This window comes from Podarcis gaigeae, assembly GCF_964106915.1.
Source record: "Podarcis gaigeae genome assembly, chromosome: 1".
NCBI classification, from domain to species: Eukaryota; Metazoa; Chordata; class Lepidosauria; order Squamata; family Lacertidae; genus Podarcis; species Podarcis gaigeae.
This window is the reverse complement of record NC_139678.1, coordinates 46,376,967-46,403,261: the sequence shown is the minus strand read 5'-3', so window position 1 is coordinate 46,403,261 and position 26,295 is coordinate 46,376,967. Positions and strand designations below refer to the sequence as shown.

Genomic DNA, 26,295 nt, shown 5'->3' with positions numbered 1-26,295 from the left:
TATTGGCTGAGGGAGCCGGTGTACAGCTTCCGGGTCATGTGGCCAGCATGACTAAGCTGCTTCTGGTGAACCAGAACAGCACACGGAAACGCCGTTTACCTTCCCGCCAGAGCGGTACCTATTTATCTACTTGCACTTTGACATGCTTTCGAACTGCTAGGTTGGCAGGAGCAGGGACCGAGCAACAGGAGCTCACCCCGTCGCGGGGATTCGAACCGCCGACCTTCCGATCAGCAAGCCCTAGGCTCTGTGGTTTAGACTACATCTACACTCAGTACTCAACAGTTAATTTTACAAAAATTGTATTACCACATGCAGTGCTCATGTAAAAAGGTATCAGTGTTTCAGCAAAAGGTTTTCCAAACAATTTCATGAATGATCAAATCTGACATGATTCCATGGTCTAAACTTGCACCTTTTCTGATTTCAGAACTGGTATTTCCTCCTGCGACTTCAAATGAATTAATTACACAACTGCTCATTGCTGTGAGACATGCAGTGGCGAAGCATGGGGAAAACTCTTTCTGGTGATATGCTGATGGAATGGACACCTCAAATTTGGCATCTCACACTGATGGAAATTGATTTATGAAATTAGAGCGAGAAGGAAAAACAACACAGCAAAAGACGTTTACAAAGTTTGGGGAGACTTTATTTCATATGCAGTGTCTAAGAAACATGGCTTTTGACCACCCGCTGTTTATGGAAATCTATGGAAAAGTACTTTGGTATAAAACAACAATAACAACAACAACAACAGTTTCTAGATACCTTTAGTACTGAGCGGGAGTGGAGGAGATATATGTTAGGGGAGGGATACATTTGTTTGTATTGTTTTGGATATATGAAAAAAAAATCCAATTAAAATATTCTGAAAAACACACACCAGCATTTTAAATTGAGCCCGGAAATGTATCAGAAGCCAGGCCAGAATTGGTGAGATGTGTTTGGGCTATCTGGTCCCTCGTTCTCCCCCTCCCCTTGAAGGTAATTTTTCAGGATGACCAGGGCCAGTTCCATATCAACCCCAGGCTTGAACCCAGACTGGAATGGGTCCTATTTCCTCCAATAGTGACTGCAACTGAACTGCCGCTACACTCTCAAGCACCTTACCCCAAAAACGGGACACTGTTGTCAAACCCTCAGGGTCTTTTTCAGGAGCACGTGTACCGTCAACTCCTTTAAGGCAGTTAATGCAAAGATGCATTAACCAGCCCCCACCCTGACTTGCACCAACAACCAGGATGGGCAAGGGTCAAGAGGGCCAGGGATGGGATGGGCAGCTAGAAGCACCTGGTCCACATCCTCAGGCCTCCGTAGCTGGAACTGATCCCACAGAACTAGATATGACAGTGTGCTGGATTTCTCACTAGAGATTATCAAAGGAATCAATACAGTGGTACCTCGGGTTACATACGCTTCAGGTTACAGACTCCGCTAACCCAGAAATAGTACCTCAGGTTAAGAACTTTGCATCAGGATGAGAACAGAAATTGTGTGGCAGCAGCGGGAGGCCCCATTAGCTAAAGTGGTGCCTCAGGTTAAGAACAGTTTCAGGTTAAGAACGGACCTCCAGAACGAATTAAGTTCTTAACCCAAGGTGCCACTGTATTGGTATGAAGGCGAATGTGTTTGTGCTTGAAGTGCCTAGCAAACTTATCACAACCCAGGCCTTTGATGCTTCCAGTGCCTCATTATCCCAAAATTGCTTCCCGAACAAGTCAATGCAGGCCTCCGACCCCTTCTTTGGGGCCAGCGTGTAAAAGGCCCCAAAGCCATTCTGAAGAACTTTTGGCTGGCACTGGGAGGACACAATGGAAGCAGAGAGAAAACACTTTTTTGCTGCATTCACGGCCTCAGACCAGGCTTGACAGTGGGCACACACTTGCGTTTGCTTGTATTTGAGAGTTTTCTTTCACGTGTTTATGCCATCTCCCTTACTGGTTCATTATTCTCGGACCATGGCAGGCACAGAGGGAGAGGAGATGACGCTCAAGAGCGATTGTGTCAACCACCTGGGCTGTCTTCATTATTCCTCTCAATTTTGTTGTATTGATGTGAAACGGGTGTTTGTTTTTTTAATAATATAGTAGTGTGGATTTGGGGGAGATGTTAGCATTGTACCGGCGATTTAAAATGTGCACCGCCCTGACATTAATTCAGGTACATTAAGCAAAACAACAAACAAAACAAACAAACAAACAAACAAACTTGCTGGGGGGTTTTCTGCTGCACCTCCCTGGGGGCGGTCGGGCGGACTGCGCGCTCTCTCTATAAGGCCTTCAGAGCCTTTGGAAACGAGGCTGCAGTTCCGCCCGCAGCCTGCAGCGGGCGCTGCTGCTACTCCCGCCAGCCCGCTGGCTCGCAAGGGACAAACCTGGGACTTGGAGCCTCTGTTTTTCCTTCTCCGTCCACATCTCCTCCCTCGGCTCTGCCGGGGTGGCTTCTTCTCCTCCTCCTCCGCCGCCGCCGCTGGGCTGGTCTCCCCGCCACTGCCCGGCCTGGAAGCAAGACGGCGAGGGCGAAGAAGAGCGTGTGCCAGAGCCGCGGGGAAGGCGAGCGAGAAGGCGGCGCGCGCGGAGGGGGAATGCAGCGACGGGAGGCGTGAGCCGCCGAGCATGTTGAGCTGGGCTCCGCCGCTTCTCCCGGGTCCACCTTCGCCAGCGGCGCTGCCAGCCCTCCCGCGACCCCTTTGGCAGCCGGCAGGCGCCCTCCTGAAGACGACGGCGTCTAAGATCCCCTGAAAGGCGGGCGGGAGAAAGAGAGACCCAGATCCCCGGGGAAGCCGCCTCTCCTTTAACCCGCCTCTCCCCCCACCCCGCCCGCTACTTCGGCTTCAACATGAATCAGGCTGCTCCCTGCCGCCCAGGGGAAATTTAAAAGCCGAAGGCGACCCACAGCAGATCCTTGGTTGCTAAGGTAAATTACGATCGCCCTTGCGCAACGTCCTCGTTTCTTCACCCCTCTCCCCCCATCAAAAAACCCCCACAAAGCTTTGTGGGGCAACGATGCCTAGCAATGCATGACCCCCACCTCGCTTTCCCACGTTAAAGGGACACGGGAACTCATTAAATCGGTTCTTCGGTTCCTTAACCCCAGCCCCAAACAGTGCGTGTGCTACTCCCTTTTGTGCAACGGGTGCGAAAAGGAGGAGCAGCGGGATTCGGATGAAGCAGCTTCGCGGCCCCCTTGCCTTCCCCCTTTTGTTATTCTAGGGATGCAAATGAGTTGCAGGAGACGCACTGGATCGCGGGCGTCGCCGTTGTAAACGCGCCCTCGGCGCGGCGTTCCATTCGGAGCGCAGCTATTTGCATGCGGGGGCCGTGGGCTTTGGGGAGGGTGCGCGCGTTCATTTCAAGCGCGGGGAGCGTTGGTTTTCCCGGGCGCCCGCCGGCTTCCCCGGGGGGCTTGCGCCCAGAGGAGGGGAGCGGGGTTTGCGTGCTAAGCGGGGCGCTGCGAATCGGGGCCACGGGGGGCGCGCGCGGAGGGCGATCGCTAAGCAACGGGCTGGGCAAGGGATGGCGCTGGCTCGCTGCTGCGCCGCTTGCCCCTGACCCTTGGAGGAAACTTGGGAGCAGGAGTTTGCCGCCGGCGGTCGCGTCTTGCTACGCGCTGTTCAAATGCAGTCCAAGGGCGGGAGAGGTGGGGGGGGGGGGACCGCGCTTGGAAAATGGTCGTGCTTGAATCGGCGACCTGCAGAGCTAGAGGTCGCAAGTTTCGCGTATGTTCGAAGAATGGGATTTGATTTTAAAACTCAAAGCAAATAAATGGTTTTGCAACCGGGCCCCGGAGTACTTGGGGGGAGGAAGGGCCGAGGGGGGTCTTCCCAACACGACCTGCTGCATTTTAGGCTGGAATCTACTTCCCTGGGAGTGTGCCCCGTTGAACTGAGAGGTGCTTACTTCTGAGTAAATGCGCCTAGGTTTGCACTGCTCCTCTTTCAGCTGCTTTTTGTTGTTTAGTCGTTTAGTCGTGTCCGACTCTTCGTGACCCCAAGGACCAGAGCACACCAGGCACTCCTGTCTTCCACTGCCTCCCGCAGTTTGGTCAAACTCATGCTGGTAGGTTCGAGAACACTATCCAACCATCTCGTCCTCTGTCGTCCCCTTCTCCTTGTGCCCTCCATCTTTCCCAACATCAGGGTCTTTTCCAGGGAGTCTTCTCTTCTCAGGTACTGGAGCCTCAGCTTCAGGATCTGTCCTTCCAGTGAGCACTCAGGGCTGATTTCCTTCAGAATGGATTGGTTTGATCTTCTTGCAGTCCATGGGACTCTCAAGAGTCTCCTCCAGCACCATAATTCAAAAGCATCAATTCTTCTGCGATCAGCCTTCTTTGTGGTCCAGCTCTCATTTCCATACATCACTACTGGGAAAACCATAGTTTTCTTCTGAGTAAATGCGCCTAGGGTTGCACTGCTAGTCTTTCAGCTGCTTCTTACACTTTCCTTTTGTTCCGCAAAGGAGTTGAGGCTGGTTTGGCCCTAGGGATGGGACTGGAATCCTAAACTCTGACCCACTGAGATCAGATGAGACTCTTCCAAGTAAACCACACTAGGGTTGTGCTGTAATCTGGTTTTCACAGTTGTCCCCAAGAAGGCCTTTTAATGTGGAATGCATCATGTTGTGAATGGGGAGATAGGAACTGGAAGAAGCCTATTTTCAGTGGGTTAGAGGTTTCAGCTATGGGTAGCCTTTGCCTTTGAGTTGTAGATGCACAGTCCCCTCCCCCAACAACAAACTAAAAAGACAGCAATACTTACTCACACATACTTCCATTTAGGCTGTGTACACACTATACCCTTAAATCACATTCAGAGCATGTTCTTTCGCTCAAAGAATTCTGGGTGGTGTAGTTTACCCCTCACAGAGTTCCATTTCCCAGCAGCCTTGATAAACTACAGTGCCCAGAATTCTGTGAGGGGACAAGTGTGCCATGCATGTGCTTTGGAGATATAGTGTGCACAGAGTCACTTAAAGCCAAGTAAGTACTATGGCATAACTGAGTTGTGGCTGCATACCCATCAGACATATAAAGCACCCACCCTGAAACAGAATATTGGGAATGGTAGTTTAATGGTGCTGGGAGCTTTGTGAACTACCGCCCCCATGGTTCTTTTTGGCTCTGTATGTGCTTTAAGTATATTTAAATATCATATGCTGCCATGGAGTGATTGAGAACTTGCATATTACTTATCTGCACATCTTTCCAAAGAAAACCAAAGGCTCTTGCTTGGATATGAGACCGATTTCATCCCCATGCCACTAGCAAAACCTGGCTGGTGACAGAGAGAGGAAGAGTGCTGAGTGCAGGCATCTTTCCATATTCCCAGTAGCGCATGAGTGTGCCATGCTCTTACAGCTGCATTGCATGGCCATGCTGGTCCCACACAAGTCCCCGCCAGCTCTGTGTGAAAGCAGCTGTGGAGCAGTCTTAGGTACCCTATGTTTCTGGACAGGGGGGATTAGAGGTGCTAGCAAAAGCCTTAAGGCTGTGGTCCCTTAAAATTAAAGCTCCCTGGATGGCAGTTTAGTGTGCCCAGGTGGGCTTTGGAAGGAAAGCTCAGCTTTGATTGCTTGTTGAGTTGGTTGAACATGTTGCCTGCTGGATTTTTTTCTTAGGAAGCGGCGGTCCTGTCAATAGCTGTGTTTCCTTATCCTAAGCACAGAACAGGCCTGCACAGCTTGAAGCCTGCTCTCTGAGACTTTGATAAACCTTCTGTTTTTGCAGGTCACGGTGAGACTGCTAGAAGAGCAGGGTTGTCAATTAATCAGCAGACCCCCCCTCCCCCAGTGCATTGCTGGCATGGGCTGCGTTCTTGATGCGGGCTTCCATGTTGTGCAGGGCGGGTTGCTAAGTCTCTCCATTTTTAGTAGAATCCACTTCAAGTTTATTCAAAGGATGCAGCCTGAGCACTTCACCATTATTTCCCTAATCTCGTTAAATAAAATTATATAGCCTAACAATGCAGGTGTATGCTTTTATTTATTTTAATTAATTATTTCTTGACTGCCCACCCTCAAAAGATACCAGGTTGCTGCATAAAAGTGTGTGTGAAATTAACTCACACAGCATACAAGTGCAGTTTAAAACCAACAAATAAGCACAACCAAATACAACAAGGCAGAGCTATGACTAAAGAGAAATCCTTATGTTTGCAGTACCAAGCACACTTTTGTATGCACTTAATTTCCATTGAAGCCGGTGGGACTTGCGTACAAGGAGTCACGTTCAGCATCATTAGGGAATCACAGTACTCTCTTCCTCTAAATAGTTATCTTGAAATTGCACTGCTGAATTTGAGAAATACTCCTCTGGAAAGGATAATTTTATAAGGTGGGAAGGGAACTCGGGTACGTCTGTGTTCCCTTTTTTTTAATTTTGCTTTTGCAGCATAATCCTACAAGTCCCATTTCAGAACAATACCATGCTGTTCGCAGGCTGCAGATGAGTGTGGAGGGTGGAATATCATGGCTTTTAAAGGCTGTCCTTTCAAAGGCTGGAGGATATGGGTTCAGGGGAAAGAGGGAAAGTGGGCAGCAGCAGTAGCAACAACAAAATCTGTGATACATAGGAGCTGGAAATGGCTTGTATCAAGTGAGTCTGGAGAAGCCTTTAAAAACATGCAGATAGATAGATAGATAGATAGATAGATAGATAGATAGGGTTCTTACCAGCTCACCCCCATGAGGTCCCAGGGTGTGTTACAAAGATTAAAAAATAAAATATTAAAATCAGTTTAAAACAAATGTTAAAATACATGTTCCTCTCCTTGACAAGGCTATTCCTTCCTCTATCCATCCTTTTTACCTGTGAACTGGGGTGGGGCGTATACTATTGCCTTTCAGCTGGGACTTCCAAGGTTATCTTGCAGAGGTTATAAGATGGAAGGGATTCATGGATGGTATAGCAGGGCAAGGGAGATCTTATTTTGTCTCCCCCACCCATCCAAGGAGTGAAGGGCATTTTCATACATGAGACTTAAAGCAGATTTCTGATATAACTGTAACTTTAGCCAGAATACCACTACTTGTTCTAAATGTCTTTCCTCCGCTTTCTCTTCCACATGAAGAAAGATCAGACATCTGCATAAATAGCGCAAAAGCAGCCCAAAGGCAATCTAAGCCTCCTACATGAAAGCTTTCAGAATCTGCAAGAGCCAGTGGGGTGTATTCAATGTAGACTAGAGCTGGTCTCTGCGTGGGAAGACCCAGACTTGTCCAGAAAGTTCATTGGGAAGCTGACCTTGGGCCAATCCTCATCCTTCAAACCAACCTGCTTCATAGGATTATTGTAAGAATTTAGGTGGCCACCTATTCTGGAGTGCTTTTGCCGCCAGTTAAAAGCACATGTTTTTATCCTTCACTTTTAGTCCCAGATGCCTTTGGTTGTTACTGTTGTGATGTCTTTACCGATGATTTTAGCTTCATTGGATTTCCATATTCAACTATTTAGTTTACTATAAACTCAATTAGAATTTAGGGAATTAGAAGGTATTGTGCAGCCTAAACAATGGGAAATTGCTTTTGAATCTATGCAGAATGTTTTCTTGGACTTGAAATGGATATTGATTCAGCCAAAATTGATATTCTGAGTATGTTGGGCTCCACAACTTTCGTATAGGAAGACTAACATACATAGATGTTGGAGGTGTAATGCTGAGAATGCCTATTTGAGGCATCTGATGTGGGCTTGTCCACTGATACATTCCTTTTAGTCTGAATTTGTTCCTTGCATCAGCTTTGTATTGGCGAAGCCCTTGCTATGGCAGATGTTCATATATTCTGAAATTATATCCCTGTAGTATGGGGACTAACAAGTTGACAACAAAAGTGGGTTTTGTGAGCCCTTATGGTGGCTAAGAGATTATAAGTACTCAGTGGTCTGAGGACCTCATTTCCCCTGCTATATTCAGTCATATCTCATATTGATATCAATTTTGTATGGCTACCTATTTCAGTATCTGGAGGGCTTAATTTAAGATTCAGGTACTGTTGGTGGTCTGTTAATTATTATTTGTATATAATTTGTATCATTACTATTTCCCCCCTTATTCTTTTTTCTTATTTAATTTTAATTTTTCTCTTTTTCCGTTCTCCTTTTCTTGCTAAATTTGCAAATAAAAATGTAAACTTTTCTAATAAGGAATAAAACACAAGTTGGAACATGTGGGAGTAGTTAGAGCAGGGGTCTCCACTGTTGACCTGTATTTATTTTATTTAATTGATTGATTGATTGATTGATTGAGTTACTTACTTACTGCCCTAAACCCTCAGGTTTCAGGGCGGTTCACTTGTGGAACTTGCTTTGATGAAGGAAACATCATACTCTGAGAAGTAACTCAAGGCATGAAAATTCAGTGATGCCCAGTTTGCCATTTGGAATCCAGATGTTTTGGACTCCCAGTGCATATCACCAATAGCCAGTGTGTGGCCAAAGTTCAGGGATGATGGGAGTTGTAGTCCAACAACATATGAAGGACTGCTGCCTTTTGACCCATGGCCTACAGTTTAGTTAGATTCACCTTTTCTTTGTCTTCATTTGAGGGAAGCACTCTGCACTCTGAGACAAAATACATGAGATTTGAGAACTTTTGTTGTTGTTTAGTCGTTTAGTCGTGTCCGACTCTTCGTGACCCCATGGAGCAGAGCACGCCAGGCACTTCTGTCTTCCACTAGATTTGAGAACTAGCAATCCTCAAGTACAATGATACAGCATATCTCTTGCCTGCCTCTCCCGGCCTGGAGAAGTCCTTCACCACCTTCAAAGGAGCCTCTTGAGCATCTGATTACTGAACAACAACAACTTATACTTCTCCTCTTCCTCCTCCTCCTCCTCCTCCTGGTTCAATCCTGTTTTGCCCCCAGCTCAGTTTGTACATACAGGTTCAATTTCAGTTTGACACCCTTCTTCAAATGGTGATGGTCCTGTGGGTGAGGCAACAATTAACTAATTTTACCAACAGCAAATATATATTGCAGTTTATCCCTGAGTCAGCCATGCTCTCTGGTAGGAAGATGTCTGGATGATCCGCACAACAAATACGCAGCTGTACGTTTGTTAGGCCTTAAATTGATACTCTGAATAGACCCCCCATAAAGCTAATATTCATAGTTCCTTGCTGCTAAGAAATCTTTGCAAGAATATCTGAATCACGACATCAGTCGTTGTTCAAGCCCTGTTTTAAAGTGACAAGTTGTCATGTCAGATAAAAAATTGCATCAGGGTTTGGGAATTAGGTATGTGCCTTTCCAGTGGAATAGTTCATCTTAGTCATGAATAAGCATTATTATGCAGCTTTATACTGTAACTGATGACCAACCTTCCCTTTGGGAATCAGTTTTCCCTTGATAGCACAGAACTGTAGTGGTGTGTGTGTTTAATTTCGGGAGGGGTGTGTGTGCAAAAGAACTAGCCATTTGTCTTGCTACCTAAAGTCATAATGATCTGCGTAAGCATCTCCCTAGCAACAGAATTTGATGTCATAAATAGAAGATTAAGGAATAAGATGAAAGATAAGCCACAGGTTTTATGCAAAATTGATTATTGGTGAAGCAATATCCTGCCATAGCAACGTCTTGAGCGTTATAAAGAGGGGATTTATTTAAGGACAAGGCTCTAACCCTGCACTACTTCAATTTAGTGATGTCCTATTCATTCCACGTACAATGGCTTTTCCATTCACTTCACTGGAAGGGCAGAGGGATATGTGAGATGAGGGATATATGGGGAAACCATACACTGAGGAATGTGTATCTTTGTGGTCATTAGCTTACACCAGCAGGTGAAGCAAAGCAGTGTGGTGATGGTTGGGCTGGGGGATCTTGTCTGTGATCCTTGGAATGGGAAAATAAGGATTTGATTATGACTAGGTCCCTATTTTCACCTGTGAAATGTTATAATCAATGCTTGGAGCTGTGCATGCTCTTCCCAACATGGGATTGGGAACTGTGTGCCTTGCTCCAAGCGCTGGTTATAGTGAACCAGCTTTAGGAACAGCACCTACACAATTCACCTGCATGTGTGCTGTTCATTGTCCAGCAGGGAAAACTTCCATGTACACCTGCTTTCACTCACATGTTGCTCTTGCTGGGATCTGATAACACTTGTTTACTTTCCTGCTATTTCAAAGGAAGAAGCATGCACAGGATTCGACCTGTGACACTATCAGCACAGTGCTTCCTTTTTGCTGACTGCTGATCTTGTGTAGTTCTTCTCTTAATTTGCAAAGTGCTCAACAATATTGATTGTATTAATCTTTGCAGTACTGTTATCCTAAATAGTAGAAACCCATTTTACAGATGCTAAAAGACAGTGACTTATTCCAGGCCATACATTTCTGCCAATCCCAGAAATGGGGCTTTAGTTCACTTCTCTGTTTTTTAGCTCAGCACTGGTTTAAGGTATCTTAAACTATGTCCCGTTTTTTCACCCTGATCCAGAAAAGGAGGTGCAGGCATAGAAGCAGATATTACTTGCTTTATCAGGAACTACAGACAAATAAATGCACATTTGAATATGCTGTTGTCTGCACGCATTGCATTATGTTCTATCAGTTGTACATCTTGTACTACAATCCTATGCATACCTACTTGGGAGTAAGCCCCACTGAACTCATTGGGACACACTTCTAGTTTAGAACTGCATTGTTAATGTGTTTCTTCATCTACGTTCTGGGGTAGCTCGTTTCAGTAAAGTTGGGTCAGTGTGTTTGAATTTTAAGATAAAAACTCTGCACACACTTCCAATCTCATCCACTCTCATCTGCCATATTAATGTCTTTATTTTAATGGCCTCTGTTTTTAGATGTGGAATTCATCATAGCCATTAACTGTGAAATGTTCTAAACTGGTTGGGTATTAAGCCCCTAAAAATACATTTTTATTATACGCTTGATGCATAGCAGTTTGTTGATGCCTCTCAGTCCACTGGCATAAAATAACAGATTGTGTTCTTTGAATCTCCTTGCTAAATGATGATGAAACTATTTAGACACTGCCAATATTGACTTTATTTTTGCATGGTCTGATGCTTTTTCTAATGTATTGTCTATTAGCAAAAGTAATGGCAAATGTTCCCTTTCTCCTCTTCTCTCCATTCTAATTAGGCATGCAGTCATGATGGAGTTGAATTTGTCTGTTGTATTGTCAACTCCTGGAAAAAGAATTAACTTCCTGATTGTGTCTTTCAGTAGAAGTAGCATCCATGGCTAAGTAAATGAATATGGACCCGGGCACTCCTCCACCACCCCTTTGCAAGTCAAAGAAAATGTATTAATACAAAGCTTCAAAGTGAAACCGTTTTTGGCTAAGCATTAATGTAATTGCATAGCGATGGGTCAGGACACTGGGTTTACCTTAAGAACTGTTGACCAAGTAGAGGCAAGTGAATGAGCAATGGCACAATCATTTCTGCAAAACTTTGGAGCCAGCAAGATCTCTCCTTAGGAGGAAAAACCTAATCTCTTAGATGCCAGTGGCTACTGGATGCCTGGACTTCTGTACTGATGGATATGAGGCTCCTCAAGTTGGTGGCAATTATTCTTTTGCTCTACAGCCTCATTCTTTGGCTCTCTTAAGACCCAAGATGCATATTTTTGGTTCTATACTTTGATACAGATTGCCATCATTTTACTCACTTACACTAGGTGTGGTATGGACAAGGGAGCTTTTGATTGGCAGGGATGTTTTTGTAGGAGAAATGGAGAAACGTCACATACGCTATCATGTTGACTTCTGTGTTTAAGATCACCTGAGGAGGTTCTGTTAATGGTGTCCCATTATCAGAGTCCATCGCATGTTCTGCTTGCAGGGTTCCTACAGGCATCTGGTTGGCAACTGTAAGAGCAGGATGAGCATTGGCCTAATTCTGCAGCCCTGGTCTTCTGTTCTTAACAAGACTAATCAAGCCTTCCCCAACTTGTTGCCCGGCAGCTCCCATCAGCCCCAGTCAACAGCACCAAGCCTAAGTTCAACATTACTTGCTTCTAAGCAAATTACTAAGCAAAATACTACAAACACACCCTTGTCTCACCTGATCTCTCATCCAAAGAAAACAAAATTCTTCTTGCCCCTTGGCAAGGCAGTAAGCATATGTTTAGACTCAAGTTTGCCAGTCTGTTATTTCATCAGTGTGATAAAAATATTTCTGTATCTCATGCCTTTCAGGCATTATATGATGGAATAAAATTCCTGAGCACACTTTTCATCTTCTATATCTATGCTTATTATTTGATTTTGAATGTATCTTCCTGTCTTTCTTCCTCTGGGTGACCCACTGAATAATGTTCTTCCCTTTTACAGCCTGGGTGAAAAGAAGGCAGTTCATAATGGCCCAGGGATCCAGTGACATGGAAACAGCTGATCAAGAGGAGAGCTCTCCAAATATGATTGTTTACAGAAAAGTAAGACATTCACAGGCATTCGTTACTTCTGTGCCAGCTTCTGAGCTGGGTGACTGATTACATGTTTTCAAAAAACAACTTGCTGCATAATCCTATACATGTCTACCTTGAAGTAAACCTCAGTGAGTTCAATGAGACTTACTCCTAGGTAAGTGTGCATAGGACTGCAGACTTATTTTACAAATGGATTCTTCAGGTTTTGTACTATAAGATTAACGGTTTTCTGTTGTTTTTGTCTGTACTTGGGTACGCTACCTGTAAATTTAAAAGGAAACGTAAGATATCACTGACTGCGAGGAATGTAGGTTGAATTAGATTCACCTTCGTAATAGTCTGTTGTAGAACTGGTATTCTGGTTTGCTTTTTTTAACAGTAGACAGCCACAACCAAGCTAACTGCAGTTTTTGACTGACTTCATTGGAACCTAATTGGCATAAATCACTTTGACTTTGGACTGTATTCAATATAGTGCTAAGCAAAACATTCTGTCAGTGCAAGGATTTATCCTCGCACAATGGAATATTCTCCACTTCTCCTCCCCCTCCCCCTCCCTACATCTGTTCTTGGAGTTCCTCCAGCCTCCCAGAGCAGATTTGGGGGTGGCACAGGGCATGCACTAGGAGAGGGCATGAGGGGGATCCTGTCGCAGTAGCACTAAAGCTTGCAGCTGAACAGCTATTTAGTTGAATGCTGCCCAGAGTCGGCCAATGAAAAGGATTTGTCTTCAAGTTGAAGGTTCCAAAATAGTCCCATGTAGCCAGTATAAGTCACTCTACGAAAAACATTTTCTCTTCCTTCAATAGAAGGGGCTATGTTGGAAATGTTTTGGCACACATTTTAACAGAGATGTCACTATAATATCCTACTAGTTGATAAAGAAAAAAGTAGAAGTTCAAATGGATTGATGGGCATATTATAACGGCACTTTTCCTTATGACCATGAAAGTGGTGATATATAAAATGGGCCTGCAATCCTTTGCTCACTTAAACTGAAGTAGGTCCCATTGGCTTCAGTAGGACTTACTTCTCAGTAGACATTCTGGAGCTGCATCCAGGTGGCCTTGCTGTGCTAATGTAGCTGTAGCATTTAACCAGGAGGTGGAAGGGAGGGAGAAATGGAAAATGCGCCAAATGGTTCTAGGTTTGTGCATTCCAGTTCCTGTTTGAGGTTTTAGCCACTGCATCAACTGTAACAGACTTCTGTCTGCCATTTGGACTAGCGGAAATCAGCAAGGAGACCACCACAGCTCCTGTATTCAGTATGTGTGTGTATCAGATATCCAATTTGCATACTTTGTTGGCATACCAGGGGATGGGAGAAGCAGAGGAACTCTGCCCTCTGGAAACCTCATTGTGCTGTGTGTGAGATCATGGTCATAGCGGGCCTTTATTAAAGGCAGCTGCAGGTTGCTTTCTCGCAATCAAAAGTCAAGAAGACCAAGCTGTTGGTTTTAACCTTTCCTATTATTACCAGCAAAGTTCTGTAATGCAGCCTAGCCTTCAGTAAATGCTATTTTATCTTTCCATAATGAGATAGCAGAAATCCCTTTGCGGGGACTTCTATTTCAGGTTTCATATGGGAAGCCAATGTTTTGAAAGCACTTGCCCCCAAGTTAACACATCAGGCACTATGTCAGGATAGAACAAGCCTTCTCTCTGGTAATTAAACTGTTGACACGGGGCGGTTTCCCCATGGATTCCTTGCTAGCAATCTGCACCTTTTTATGTATAGCTGGAAAGAGTACAGTCCTTGTATAAGAGCTTTACCACTACTTAATCCAAACCTTTTAAAAAATGTAATGTAGAATGCATTATTTGATTCAATACGTTCAATGTCGCATTAGAAATACTTCAGGAAATAGATTTTAAAGATATATGTGACTGTGAGAGCATTAATTTGTACATTAGTACTTGTTCATCTACAAAGAATAGTTGTTGTTTTTTAAAGCAGAAACTAAACTAATTGCTTGCTTTAAACATAGCAGGAAATTCTCTTCAGTGCTGAAAGTGGAACTTACACATGAATCTGAATCAATAATCTTGTTTAACTATATATCCTGATAGAAGTGCTGAGTTTCATTAGGCTACCATTGTCAAGCACAATTTTTCTTTACACAAACACAGTATGAATCTGTATGAAGAGGATTATATTTCAGGTTCTGGTGCAGTTGAAAATGAGTGTTAATATTGGGCAGCATCATATATACTGGGAGGAGGAATGCATGACCCTCCAGATACTATTTGGGTTCCAGTTCCCATCATCCTTGGCCATTGACCATGCTGGCTGAGGCTGATGGGAACCGGAGTCCAACAACATCTAGAGGGTCACAGGCCCCCCACTTGTAAGATACATATGCTGAATCTTTATTTCCACGCTATGGACTGTTGATGTGCTGTATAGAGTCATAAAACCAGGGAAAGCAAATGTGCTGTTCTCCAGATGTTGCTGGAGTCCAATTCTCATCAACCCCAGCAAGCATGGCCAACAGCTGTAGCCCAGCGTTGACAAACCCCCATATCAGACTGTCTAGGAGTCATGACTGGTCAGAAAACCTTGAAGACAGTAATCTCTTCATTCCCCCCAGATTCTTGTTGTGTTGCTGTATGTAGAATCATGCCCTCTCCCAAGGCACATGCTACAAAGGTTAAAGAGCTTTCATTTGAAGTGAATTGGGTTGTATTGGGGCCCAGTGGAAGAGCACCTGCTTGGAATGCAGAAGGTCCCAAATTCAGTCCCAAGTATCTCCAGATGGGGCTGGGAAATACCCCCGTCAGAAAACCTAGGGAGCTGCTGCCAGTCAGCACACACAGTGCTGATCTAGATGGACCAATGGTGTAACTTCGTATAGGGCGACATTCTCTGCTCCTATTGCTTCTTTCCATGTCTGTCACTGTGAGCATGGCAGAAGATGGGCAAATTCGAAACAACGCGGGGAGGATGCGAAATATTTTATTAAACAAGCAGTAAGAGGGAACATCAATTGATTTTTCATGACTGTCACTTGTCCTTGAAATCTAAGCTATACTGATTGCTTTGCTCATTTGAGTATTATTTCTCGGATCCAAATGGCCCAGGGCTTTCACTTTCCTGCAATAAAACTCATAAAAATAAGAGATCTGAGGGTCATGCCAGAAAGAAGCCTGCTTTTGTGCCATCCGGCAGAAAAGGCCACAGAACAAATCTTGGCCTCTCATTACCAGGAAGAACTTTGTAATTTTGAGGGAGTTCAGGGGAACGATAAAAAAAAAGGCAAAGGATTTGGGACAAATTGTATTTTAAAATGATATGTGTGTATGTTGTAAGTATGAGTAATTAATCTGTTTAGGAGCAGATAAACAGTTTGTGGGGCTTGGCCCAAAGAACACTGGATACTGTGAACTCACGCCCACCAATAAGAACTGCTTGCATTTTAAGTCCCTTAAGATTAATGTGATGTTTGTGTTATTTGCTGTAGAGGCTTATGGATATTTACGTAGAAGTTAGGTCCGTTAAATGGAGGCTGCAATCCTATACTGCAGAGATAGTCAACATGATGCCATCTTGTTGTTTTTGGATTCTAACTCCAGTCGTGCTTGACCAATGTCTATGTTGGCTGGGGCTGATGGGAATTAGAGTCCAACAACATTTGTAGGGTGCCACACGGTCTTAACTCGAACTCACTTACCTTGAACTCATTGGGGCTTCTGAGTAGAACTTGAGAAGACTTTGCTGTAAGTGGATGGATTCATGGATGAATTTATATGAAAGGAGAACCTAAAAATATTTCTGAATTATCATCATCATCATTATGGCAAAGAATGTAAAAATGTTTTCCTGGCTCAGTAAAGAATAATCTTAGCCTAAACAAAAAAAATTCCTTCCAGTAGCACCTTAAAGACCAACTAAGTCAGTTATTGGTATGAGCTTTCGTGTGCATGCACACTTCTTCAGATACTTAGCCTAGTTCAGCCTTCCTGAGCCTGGTGCCATCCATATGTTTTGCTCAACAGCAGCTGCCTAGAGTTGATGGGAGCTGAAGTCCAAAACATCTGGATGGTTGGGGAAAGTTGGCTTATTCTTTAATGGCCTCGGTCCTGTATACCTGAAGGAGCTTCTCCATCCCCATTGTTCAGCCTGGACACTGAGGTCCAGTGCCAAGGGCCTTCTGGCGGTTCCCTCACTGCGAGAAGCGAGGTTATAGGGAACCAGGCAGAGGGCCTTCTTGCTAGTGGCACTCACCCTGTGGAACACCCTCCCATCAGATGTCAAGAACTTTTTGAAGGCAGCCCTGTTAAGGGAAGGTTTTAACGTTTGATGTTTTATCCTGTTTTAATATTCTGTTGGAAGCCGCCCAGAGTGGGGAAACCCAGCCAGATGGGTGGGATATAAATAATAAATTGTTGTTGTTGTTGTTATTAATTTGCTTTTGTATAAATGGGAGCTCTCTGGGAGGAGTCCTTCAAATGGTCTTTGATCTCATGTTCTCCACCTTCTCCTTTGACATATATATTAACGCAGTACTACTAGCAATTTTTCTGAAGATGAAGAGGCCATTTACCTAACCTCCCCTCAAGGGTTGCAGAAAAATAAGGTGTGTGAAATGATCCTTTGCCTGCCTGCACCACAACAGGACTTAGTCAGCACTTTCCTCAAATTCATGCTAACTATAGTGTGATTTTAGGACTGGGGGGGGGAGGGCTATATTAGGTTTAAGTTTGAAAGTATTGGATGACTATCATCTTCTATCACCACACAAAGCAAGGTACTGTTTTTCCCCAGGAGAGGAAAAATACAGAAAATAACTGCTACTGCTGCAATTGCCACTTGACCACCCATCTCATGTCCCTGGGAAGTTCACACTGGGGACAGCAGCACCTGGTTGATGCCTCCATGGCAACTAGAATGCAAGCATTTCGCTTTCCATCCCTGTGGAGGAACTAACCCTGTTAAGCTACGGTTATCACCAAAAACCTGTGTGCGCACGTGTGTGTAAACTTTTTCACTTGACAAATAGTGCTGTTCAGTTTCTGGAGCCTTTAAGTCAGAAAATACCTCAAAGAATGATCTACTTTCCTATAAGTTTAGGATCTTGCCATTCCCAGCCTTTAGTTGGGGGTGAATTCACTCCACCCACTTTTAGGAAGATTCTTTCCTTAAAGGGAGGAGATGAGGGATTCCTTCTTAGGCCTGTAGGGGGAAGCAAGCTTCCTATATAGAGGAGAGACCTCACCCAAGCACTTCCTTTTCTATTCTTTCAGCATCCTGCCCTCTCACCCTTCCAGCAGGGTGCTTTTTGCTGGTTACCATATGGTGTTCAGTAGGAATTAATCTGTTTGACCTTTGAGGGCACTTGCCTACTCTACTCTCAATGCAATTGGCTTCTGGTTGGCTGGGTTTAAGCAGGCTGTGTCACCTTTTGGGAAGGTTGGGAAGGTAAGCTGAATTTAACATGGCAAGCACCCTCCACCACTAGCTTCCTCCTATTGTTGACCAACTTGGGTTTGTGCTCTTGGGACCTGGCATGTGCCACATGCCGAACAGCGAGGGCGACTAGCACAGCTCAGGTCCCTCAGACCATGACTTCACTTTTGGGGAAGATGCTTTTTGCCTACTACTACGCCTGCATTGGTGATGAAGTTCCTCTCGGGTAGTTTGGCTTTCAGAGGCAGGCAGGAGAATTGTACAGATCATTCCTGTCTACAATTGTTTGGTACAATTAGCACAAGTTCTTCTTCATTCCAGGTTGGACTCCAACTGCAGTCCTGTCAGTCCCTTGTGGCCGATGGTCAGGGATGATGGGAGTTGAGAGGCCAACAGCATCTAGAGGGCATCACTTCTCTCCTAAAAGTTACTGCAGTTGGATAACCAGTGTGACTAAGCAACTGCTGATGTGAGTGATCTGCTCTTATGAGCAGTTCAGGTTCTGAACTTCATGAAAAATTGCAGCAGCCGTTTCCACAACGGCAAAGATTGCAAAATAACATGTTTCTTCTTGCAGAGGCAGCCCCTGCAATCTCCCAGGATCCTCCCACTTCAGACTCCCAATTTCAGCATGAAAATAGAAAAGGGAAATATTTTGACATGTAGCACTCATGCTGTTTTTTAATTACTGATCACTCTGCATAAGTGACAAATGAATATATACTATAAGTAATAGTTGGAAGGACAGTGCATATTTCCTGTTATAGACCCCACGGGAGCGTGTGAGGGAAATTGTGTTTATGCATTGTGCTGTGAGGAAGAGAGAGAGAAGAGAGTGCCTTGGAATTACTAGGATTAAGCAATGAGGAGAAGAGGAACATCAAAAATGAGATATGGGGGCTAGGGACTTGAAGGCTAAATCCACTGCAAAGAAGATACAAGATGCAAGTGAATGGGGAATCAAAGGTATATAAAAATTGAAGGATTAGAGCTATCTGACTTAATGACAGTGCTATATCAGAACTGGTTAGAGGAAGGCAAAATTCTGAGGTAATATGCCAAGAGGGATTTAAAGTAGCTAGGAGGCAGTTTTACTCTATGTAAATCCCCGTTGCTGTTTCAGATGGATAAGGCAGTCTGCTTTGAATCTGCCAATGGAGAAATTTCAGATCAGCTGGGATTTGCACCAGCATTGCACACTTAGGTGAGGAAAATAATGTGCTGAGTTCATAGAATAGCTTGGTGCCCGGCTGGAATCAAATGGCTGGGGAGGGTGAAAGAACGCCAAGGCTAAAACTCAACTCAACCAAGAATAGAATTTCTGTTTCTACCCCACAGTTGCAACAAAAGAATTTCAGGCTGCAATTACTGTATTTTTTGCACCATAACACTCACTTTTTTCCTCCTAGAAAGTAAGGGGAAATGTCTGTGCGTGTTATGGAGGAAATGCCTACGGGTGGCATGCCTACGGATTTTCCTCCTCTAAAAACTACGTGTGTGTTATGGTCGGGTGCGTGTTATAGAGCGAAAAATACGGTAATTCCAGTACCAGAAGTGACATAGGAAGCTGCCTTGTCCTGGGTCAGACCATAGGTTTACCTAGCTCAGGATTGTCTCCTCTGATAGCAGCGTTCCAGGGCTTCAGAATCCCAGTTACTGGAAATTGCAAGTGGGGAGAGTGCTGCTGCATTTGGGTCCTGCCTGTGGGCATCCCATAGGCATCCAGCTGGCCACTGTGAGAACAGGATGTTAGACTAGATGGACCTTTGGCTTGATCCAGTAGGACTCTTCTTATGCTCTTAGGTCATGGTATCAGAAAGGGTCTCCCAATCTACTATATGCTGTCTAAAGGTAAAGGTAAAGGTACCCCTGACCGTAAGGTCCAGTTGCAGACGACTCTGGGGTTGGGTGCTCATCTCGCTTTATTGGCCAAGGGAGCTAGCGTACAGCTTCCGGGTCATGTGGCCAGCATGACTAAGCCACTTCTGGCACAACCAGACCAGCGCACGGAGATGCCGTTTTCCTTCCCACTGGAGAGAGTGGTACCTATTTATCTACTTGCACTTTGATGTGCTTTCGAACTGCTAGGGGGGAAGAAGCTGGGACTGAGCAACGGGAGCTCACCCTGTCGCGGGAATTCAAACCGCCGACGTTCCGATCGGCAAGCCCTAGGCTCAGTGGTTTAGACCATGTCCCTATATGCTGTCTACTAACTCCTATATAATTTGTATTAATACCACTATGCCACACCAGCTCAACTCAAAATTTTGTGGTGAAAATCAGAAAGGGAGGGAGGGGGATTAGTTACTCTGAAAATGTGCTGTGAAAACCACACAGAAAAATTGCCAGGGCATGTTTTGCTCATCGCATCAAGGCTTTAGAGAAGTGTGGCATATGATCCATAAGCCAGTCACATCCCTGCACCCTGCATGGGGCATGCACTTGGCTTTGTGACATATTCACAATTCCAGAGAGACAATAATGCATGGATGTCAGTCAGGTCATGGTTCCTTCTCTTAGTGAGTCAAGAGTGCCATCTCTGCTCCTTGGAAATTGTTGCATATTTAGAGAAATTGTTTTGGGTGGATCTTGCGCTTCTTTTAGTAAGAGTTTTTAAAATGGAGAAGCACCGAGAGAGGAAGCCAATGACCTGGAAAACAAGCTCAAATTAAGACATGCCAGGTTGATGAGGACTCCCCAGGGGTTTCGAGCAGGAGTAGTTGAGATTTTTTCCTAAATGGAATATGAAGGAAGTGCAGCACGGACTTCTTCCATTTCTCATTCTATTTTAATTTTCCCCACTCCATTGCATACCTGGTAAGGCAGGCAGGCAGGGCTACCTTTTAAGCATTGATAGATTTGTGCATATGTTTTTGGAATGAAAACTGACAAACTAAAATGAGGGAAATAGTTTTATTTTAAACATGGTAAGTGGAGATAGTTTAATGCCTACGTCCTTGGCTCAAATCCAGACTGTTAGAAGAGAACAGAGTTATTTATATGAAAGCAAGTTAGTATCTCCATATATAAATCTCACAGTGGTTAATGGGACCTGCTCCTGGTAATGTGCTTAGATCTTCAGCCTGCAGTCCTATGCACACTTACCTGCGGGGAAGCATCTCTGAAAACAGTGGATCTTGTAAACATGTATAAGATTATGCTGCATAGCACACAGAGGAAAGACACAGTTATGGGTGAAATAGCTTAACTATTGAAGAGAAGCTAAGTGGTTGAAGGAGGGCATTCAAAACTTGTATTTCTAATTTGAATGCCAGAGCTTTCTGTCCCCCCTCTATAGTTGATGGTGCCAGGAATGAAATCTATAACTTTACTTGTAATCTTTCTGATGGATAATGTAGTGGCTGGGAGACTTTTGGATGCTGCTGCTTAATTAAACAGTACGTTGAACAGTGTCCAGTGGTATTTTCATGCCTGAGCTGGAAAGTCAAACTGACACCCTTTCCAAATTTGCATTGATTTATTTGAATGATTTTAGTGGCCAGCGTGACAAGCTGCATCTGGCGAGCCAGCGCAACACACGGAAAGCCGTTTACCTTCCCGCTGGTAAGCGGTCCCTATTTATCTACTTGCACCCGGGGGTGCTTTCGAACTGCTAGGTTGGCAGGCGCTGGGACCGAACGGCGGGAGCGCACTCCGCCGCGGGGATTCGAACCGCCGACCATGAGATCGGCAAGTCCTAGGCGCTGAGGTTTTACCCACAGCGCCACCCGCATCCCTGTGATGCGAAACATTTTTTCCCCCCAGGGAACTACTCTATCACTGACATTAAGTATTCTTAACTAATACTGGGATCCGGTCCAAAGAAATGCTTTTTACTTCAGCTCAGCATTCAGTATATAAATCTCAAATTACTGCTGACAAAACAGATGCTAACTACAAATCAATGAGCATTTTGTTCCTTTGCTCTCTGAGACAAGCTCTGTGAAAGGCACACACTCAGAAATAGTTAAAATGAGGAGATGTGTGTATATTCAGCGACTTTTTCATGCCATGGAACAAATTATTAAGTGGCTGACTGGTAGTCTAAATATTGAGTAGTTATTTGCAGGGTATACAGAACAATGCTGTATCTTCTTCTTTTTCCTTTTGGGTTATGTCCTTTTAGATTCCAAGTCTAAGGGCAGGGATGGTGTTATTGTTTATTTAAATATGTAAGCCTCCCTGAGACCCTGATTGAAAAGTAGGGCATTAATGCCCCTGAAATAAATAAATATTCTTGCAGCCGCTTACAATAGCTCAGTTAAGATATATCACCCGAAACATGGTTTGGAATTACACAAATGAGCACCAGGGTTTACGTACTCCTTTTTCCTTCTCACATTCACCAGCACTCCCAGGTTTGTAGCTGTAGTTTGGCCTTATAAGTTGAACTGGAATACTATGCACACAAAAGCTTATACCAAGAACAAACTTAGTTGGTCCCTAAGGTGCTACTGGACAAAATGTTTAGTTTTTTACATATTTCAACTGCGTCAGACCAACATGGCTACCTACCTGAATTTGGAATACTATGGTTGTGCAAGCCATGGTTTTTCCAGTTTGGATGCAATGGCAAACTATGGCTTGACAAAAAAGAAGTGGTGCAAGAGGGGATTGTACAGCAGAAATAGAGGAGGCTTGGTGTTAGGAATGTAAGAAGGTGCTGTCTACCAAGCCAGACCATTGTTCATCTAGCTCCCTAGTGTTTATAGTCCAAGCAGCTGCTGCCAAGATTTCATACAGGAATATTTCCTAGGCCTACTCAGAAATACCAGGGAATGAACATGGAACCTTTTGCCTGCAAAGCAGATGCTCTACCACAGAGCTTTAGTGGAGACTACCTGTCATGACAGGAGAAACAAGAAGCTGGCAGATTCCAGCTAGGACCCCAGAGGCCAAGACTCTACTCTGTCAGGTCAATAACTTCTTGCTGCATTTATAGCCACTTCAAGGAAGGTTTGCCCACCAAGGCTTTTTTTTTTTTTAACTTTTTGCATATAGCTGTTTCAGTCCAAGCTGGTTATTACAAGAATGTTGTAGCATTAAGAATTTGATGCCAGAGTTTGCTTGTTTTCCTCTTCCCTCCCCATCACTTCCCCCCTTTTGTGCCATGTTTTAAGCCTGAGGGAAAGGACTCTGTTGTTTTTATTGATTTGTAAGCCACTCTCACTGCTTTTCTGACTGAACAGTGGGGTATAAATGCTTAGAAAAAGAATACATTTAATATTTTCAGCTGCAGTAACACTTTTTTTAAAAGTTGGGGCTCTTCCATTTTCTCTCTTAGTTTGGGGTCAGGTCAGGGGTAATGTGGCAGCAGATGTGGAATTAAAGCACTCTTTTTTCTTTTTTGCACCCATGTATTGTTGAAATAAAAGCTTCCTCTTGCTGGAAATTAATTATTGAGTGTTGCGATGCTTTATAAGATATTTATATATTCTCTTGAGCCCTGTCTCTTTCTGTATCAGAGTGCTATCTAGAGAGCAGTTCAGGCGAGAGAACTGCTCAGCTTCACTTCCTGGTACTCCCCTCTGCTGAACTGTATCAAGACAACACACTAAAACAAAGGGGGAGATGAGCCAGAGAATAGATAAATATTAAATTACACTGGTTGGCTTCATCTTTGGAAGGATGGTGACCTGATTCTACACGTGTAGCTCTCTCTTCCTCTCCCCTAGAATTTACTTGGATGTGCTGTGCTCTTGGATTAAAGCCTCCAAAAATTACAATGATTTAAAAAAAGGCAGACAAAAGTAGGGACCAACTACATGATCTATTCAGCCATAAGTTGTTGTAATAATAATAATAATAATAATAATAATAATAATAATAATAATAATAATTTATTATTTATACCCCGCTCATCTGGCTGGGCCTCCCCAGCCGCTCTGGGCGGCTTCCATAGAAACCAAAAAGACAGTAAAATATCATAAGTTGTGTTTCATCCCAGCATTTTCTTTTTCCCTTTTTACTCAAAAGTAACCACCTACAAGGCAGTTCTGAAGAAAAACAGTGGAGGGGAAGGATGGTTGCTCCAAATTTTTTCTTTCAGGTTGTTCCCCCCCCCCCCCCGCTCAGTCTTTCCCCAGATTCTCTCTCCCCCCCACCCCCCGCTTCATAGGCAACAAGATACAGCGAGCTACTCGTATATTTTTCCCCCTGCAGCTTGCTGGAGGTGGGGGAAGCATGCTTTTGAGCAGAAAGCCAGCCTGAGGAGACAGGGTTAAACAAACTGTAGTAATTGGTATTTATAGAGTTAAATATTGTCTCCAGCAGTTATTGAGTTGGACTCTCTAGCATGTTATTTTCCAATGTAGTTGAATTTTATTCTGTTCATCAATAAGCAGCCGCCTGTTCTGGACCTACAGAGTAAGTAACTTTGCTTTGTGTTAAATACTGTAAATACAGATATCTATCCTCCTCTGCTGTATCTCTTTTTAAGTCTGCAGCATACCATGAGTTAACTTTTTTTTAAAAAAGAAAAACCACTGGCGAAAATATAAATGTGTATGCGTGTAATATGTAACGAGTTGTGGTATTGTTGACGAGATCTATTGCTGTCCAATTGTGATTAGTGCTGAAATATGCATGGGTCTTTTTCCATTTTTTAAAAAACCTCAACTGCAGGGCTTAGCAAAAATGTAGCAGAATTATGATGTGCAGGGTTGTGGGGACAGAGAAAGCATATATGTTTTGTGAGAGAGTGCTGAGCACACTCCAGACAGACAGGACCACCTGTCAGGGGAGATGATTTTTCTTTTTGGTTCCAAGCCGCAGCGAGAATGTGATGGAACTATGAGGAATGTGTATATGCACCAAAATTAATTTCACAATATTGTATTTCTATCTATATAAAGATAATAATTTGCCAAATGTGATCAATACTCAAGTGAGACAATTGCAGAGCCTGAGTTTGAAACCAGATTTTTCAGCTTCTAACTCACGTACTTTTTCCACTGGACCATGCCAGCTGCAGACAGGCTCTGGAGTACTGAACATTAACAGTTTACAAATTGGTTGGCAGCAGTTTACATTAGTGGTTTTTATTTTATTAGCTAAGCAACTGCTTTATTGGGCTATTGGAGCAGTGCCCTTTCCCCTTCTAGCAAGCATTTAATTATTTTTACAAGCCACAGTACTACAGCAATCTGGCTTATGCAACTATTCAGAAAGTGACCTGCAGTCCTCTCCTCCTGGGTAACTAGGCTGTGAAGGAGATGCATTATCTTATGTAATTCTTACATTTTGAAGCTTAATTTGTAGCGTGAGGCCAGGTCCAAAACAACTGATTAGCCTTCCCTGAGCCCCATGTATGTGGAGACTGGTTCAGATGATTCAGAAAAGCACCATGCACATATCCCAAGGCACTCTTCTTGCGCTTGTCAATGCACTCTGTGGCTCTGGGGCCAGATCCAGAATGCCCTTTGGCAATCCCCTTCCTTCCTTGGCAGATTTCAGATTCAGTAAACTTTGCTGGGTGATTCTATGAACATTTGCAAGAAGCCAAAGAGAACTTAAGCATGTGCTTTGGGGTTTTGATTTAGGACCAGAACACTTATCACAAAATCTCCTCCTTCCAAATTTAAAAACACAGCAAGAATCTGCTATTTTGGAGCGTTCAAAACCGTTTGCAGAGGGATGACATAAAATATTTGCCTTTCTGTCAGTTAGGCTCCGCAAGGTGACTTAGGAACTATGTAAAATCAATACAATTAAAAACGTAATAAGACAACAATGCCACAAGTCTTCCCTGGAGCTGAGTTCTGCTGTTCAAGCACCAGTCAAAATCCCATTTGGGATGAAGCTGAGATATGAAGAAAATAAGAACTTCATTGGATGTGGCAGGCAATGTGGCAGTAACTGCATTGCCTATAATTACAGAGATGTGCTTCTTGTTCTTCAGGTGAGCAGATATCCCATTCTTGCACTCCTGAGCATGCAGTTCAGGTGTAGGACTGAAAACACAAATGTAGTAGAACGCGAAGATAAATGAGATGTGTGAGAACAAAAGGTCTGTGGGCTCTTTGAGATTTAATGTTATGCTCTTTCTTTCTTGTATGTTTCGTAAAACCTAAGCTTCCACTTCAACAAAATGCAAAGCTTTTAAAAATCCCTTCCAGCTGTGAAGCTATCAAAAGCTATGTAGATAAGTGCATTCTTGCTTGTCTTGGCAACTTAGATCTTTTGACGCAGTCAGTAAATTTAGTAGAGGACAACAGAGTTGTTGCCGGATTATCATTCTGCTTTTAACATTAAAAAAATGACAGCAGCAAGGCATCGTCATTGCCTCAGTTGGCCACAGCAGGACCAGGTATTCTAACTAAAGTAATTTACTGAACAGACCTATGCATACATACTCAGAAGTCTCTGCATATTAAATGGTGCTTAGTCTCAGGTAAATATGTGTAGGATTGGAGCCTTAAGATTTGTACCTTAAACGCCAGTGCAGAAAGCAGGTGTCTTTGAAATCTGGGTGTGGGAGGGGTTGGACAGGTCC

The 26,295-nt window shown here is 43.9% G+C and overlaps 1 protein-coding gene across 5 annotated transcripts in view; it reads left to right on the top strand.

The window, feature by feature from the left end:
• The first annotated feature begins 2,293 nt into the window (after window positions 1-2,293).
• The window catches only part of RGS6 (regulator of G protein signaling 6), a 210,572-nt gene continuing 186,570 nt past the window's right edge, over window positions 2,294-26,295 (top strand). For 4 of the 5 annotated variants that reach the window (XR_014566293.1, XR_014566294.1, XM_083747319.1 and 1 more), the window contains exons 1-2: window positions 2,368-2,919; window positions 12,300-12,400. Coding sequence is in view for 3 of the 5 variants with exons in the window: in XM_083747319.1 (XP_083603445.1) it covers window positions 12,326-12,400 (75 nt within the window). In the remaining 2 variants the exon portion in view is untranslated. Of the gene's footprint in view, window positions 2,920-12,299; window positions 12,401-26,295 lie in introns of all 5 variants that reach the window. The other variant, XM_083747320.1, reaches the window with a different exon arrangement.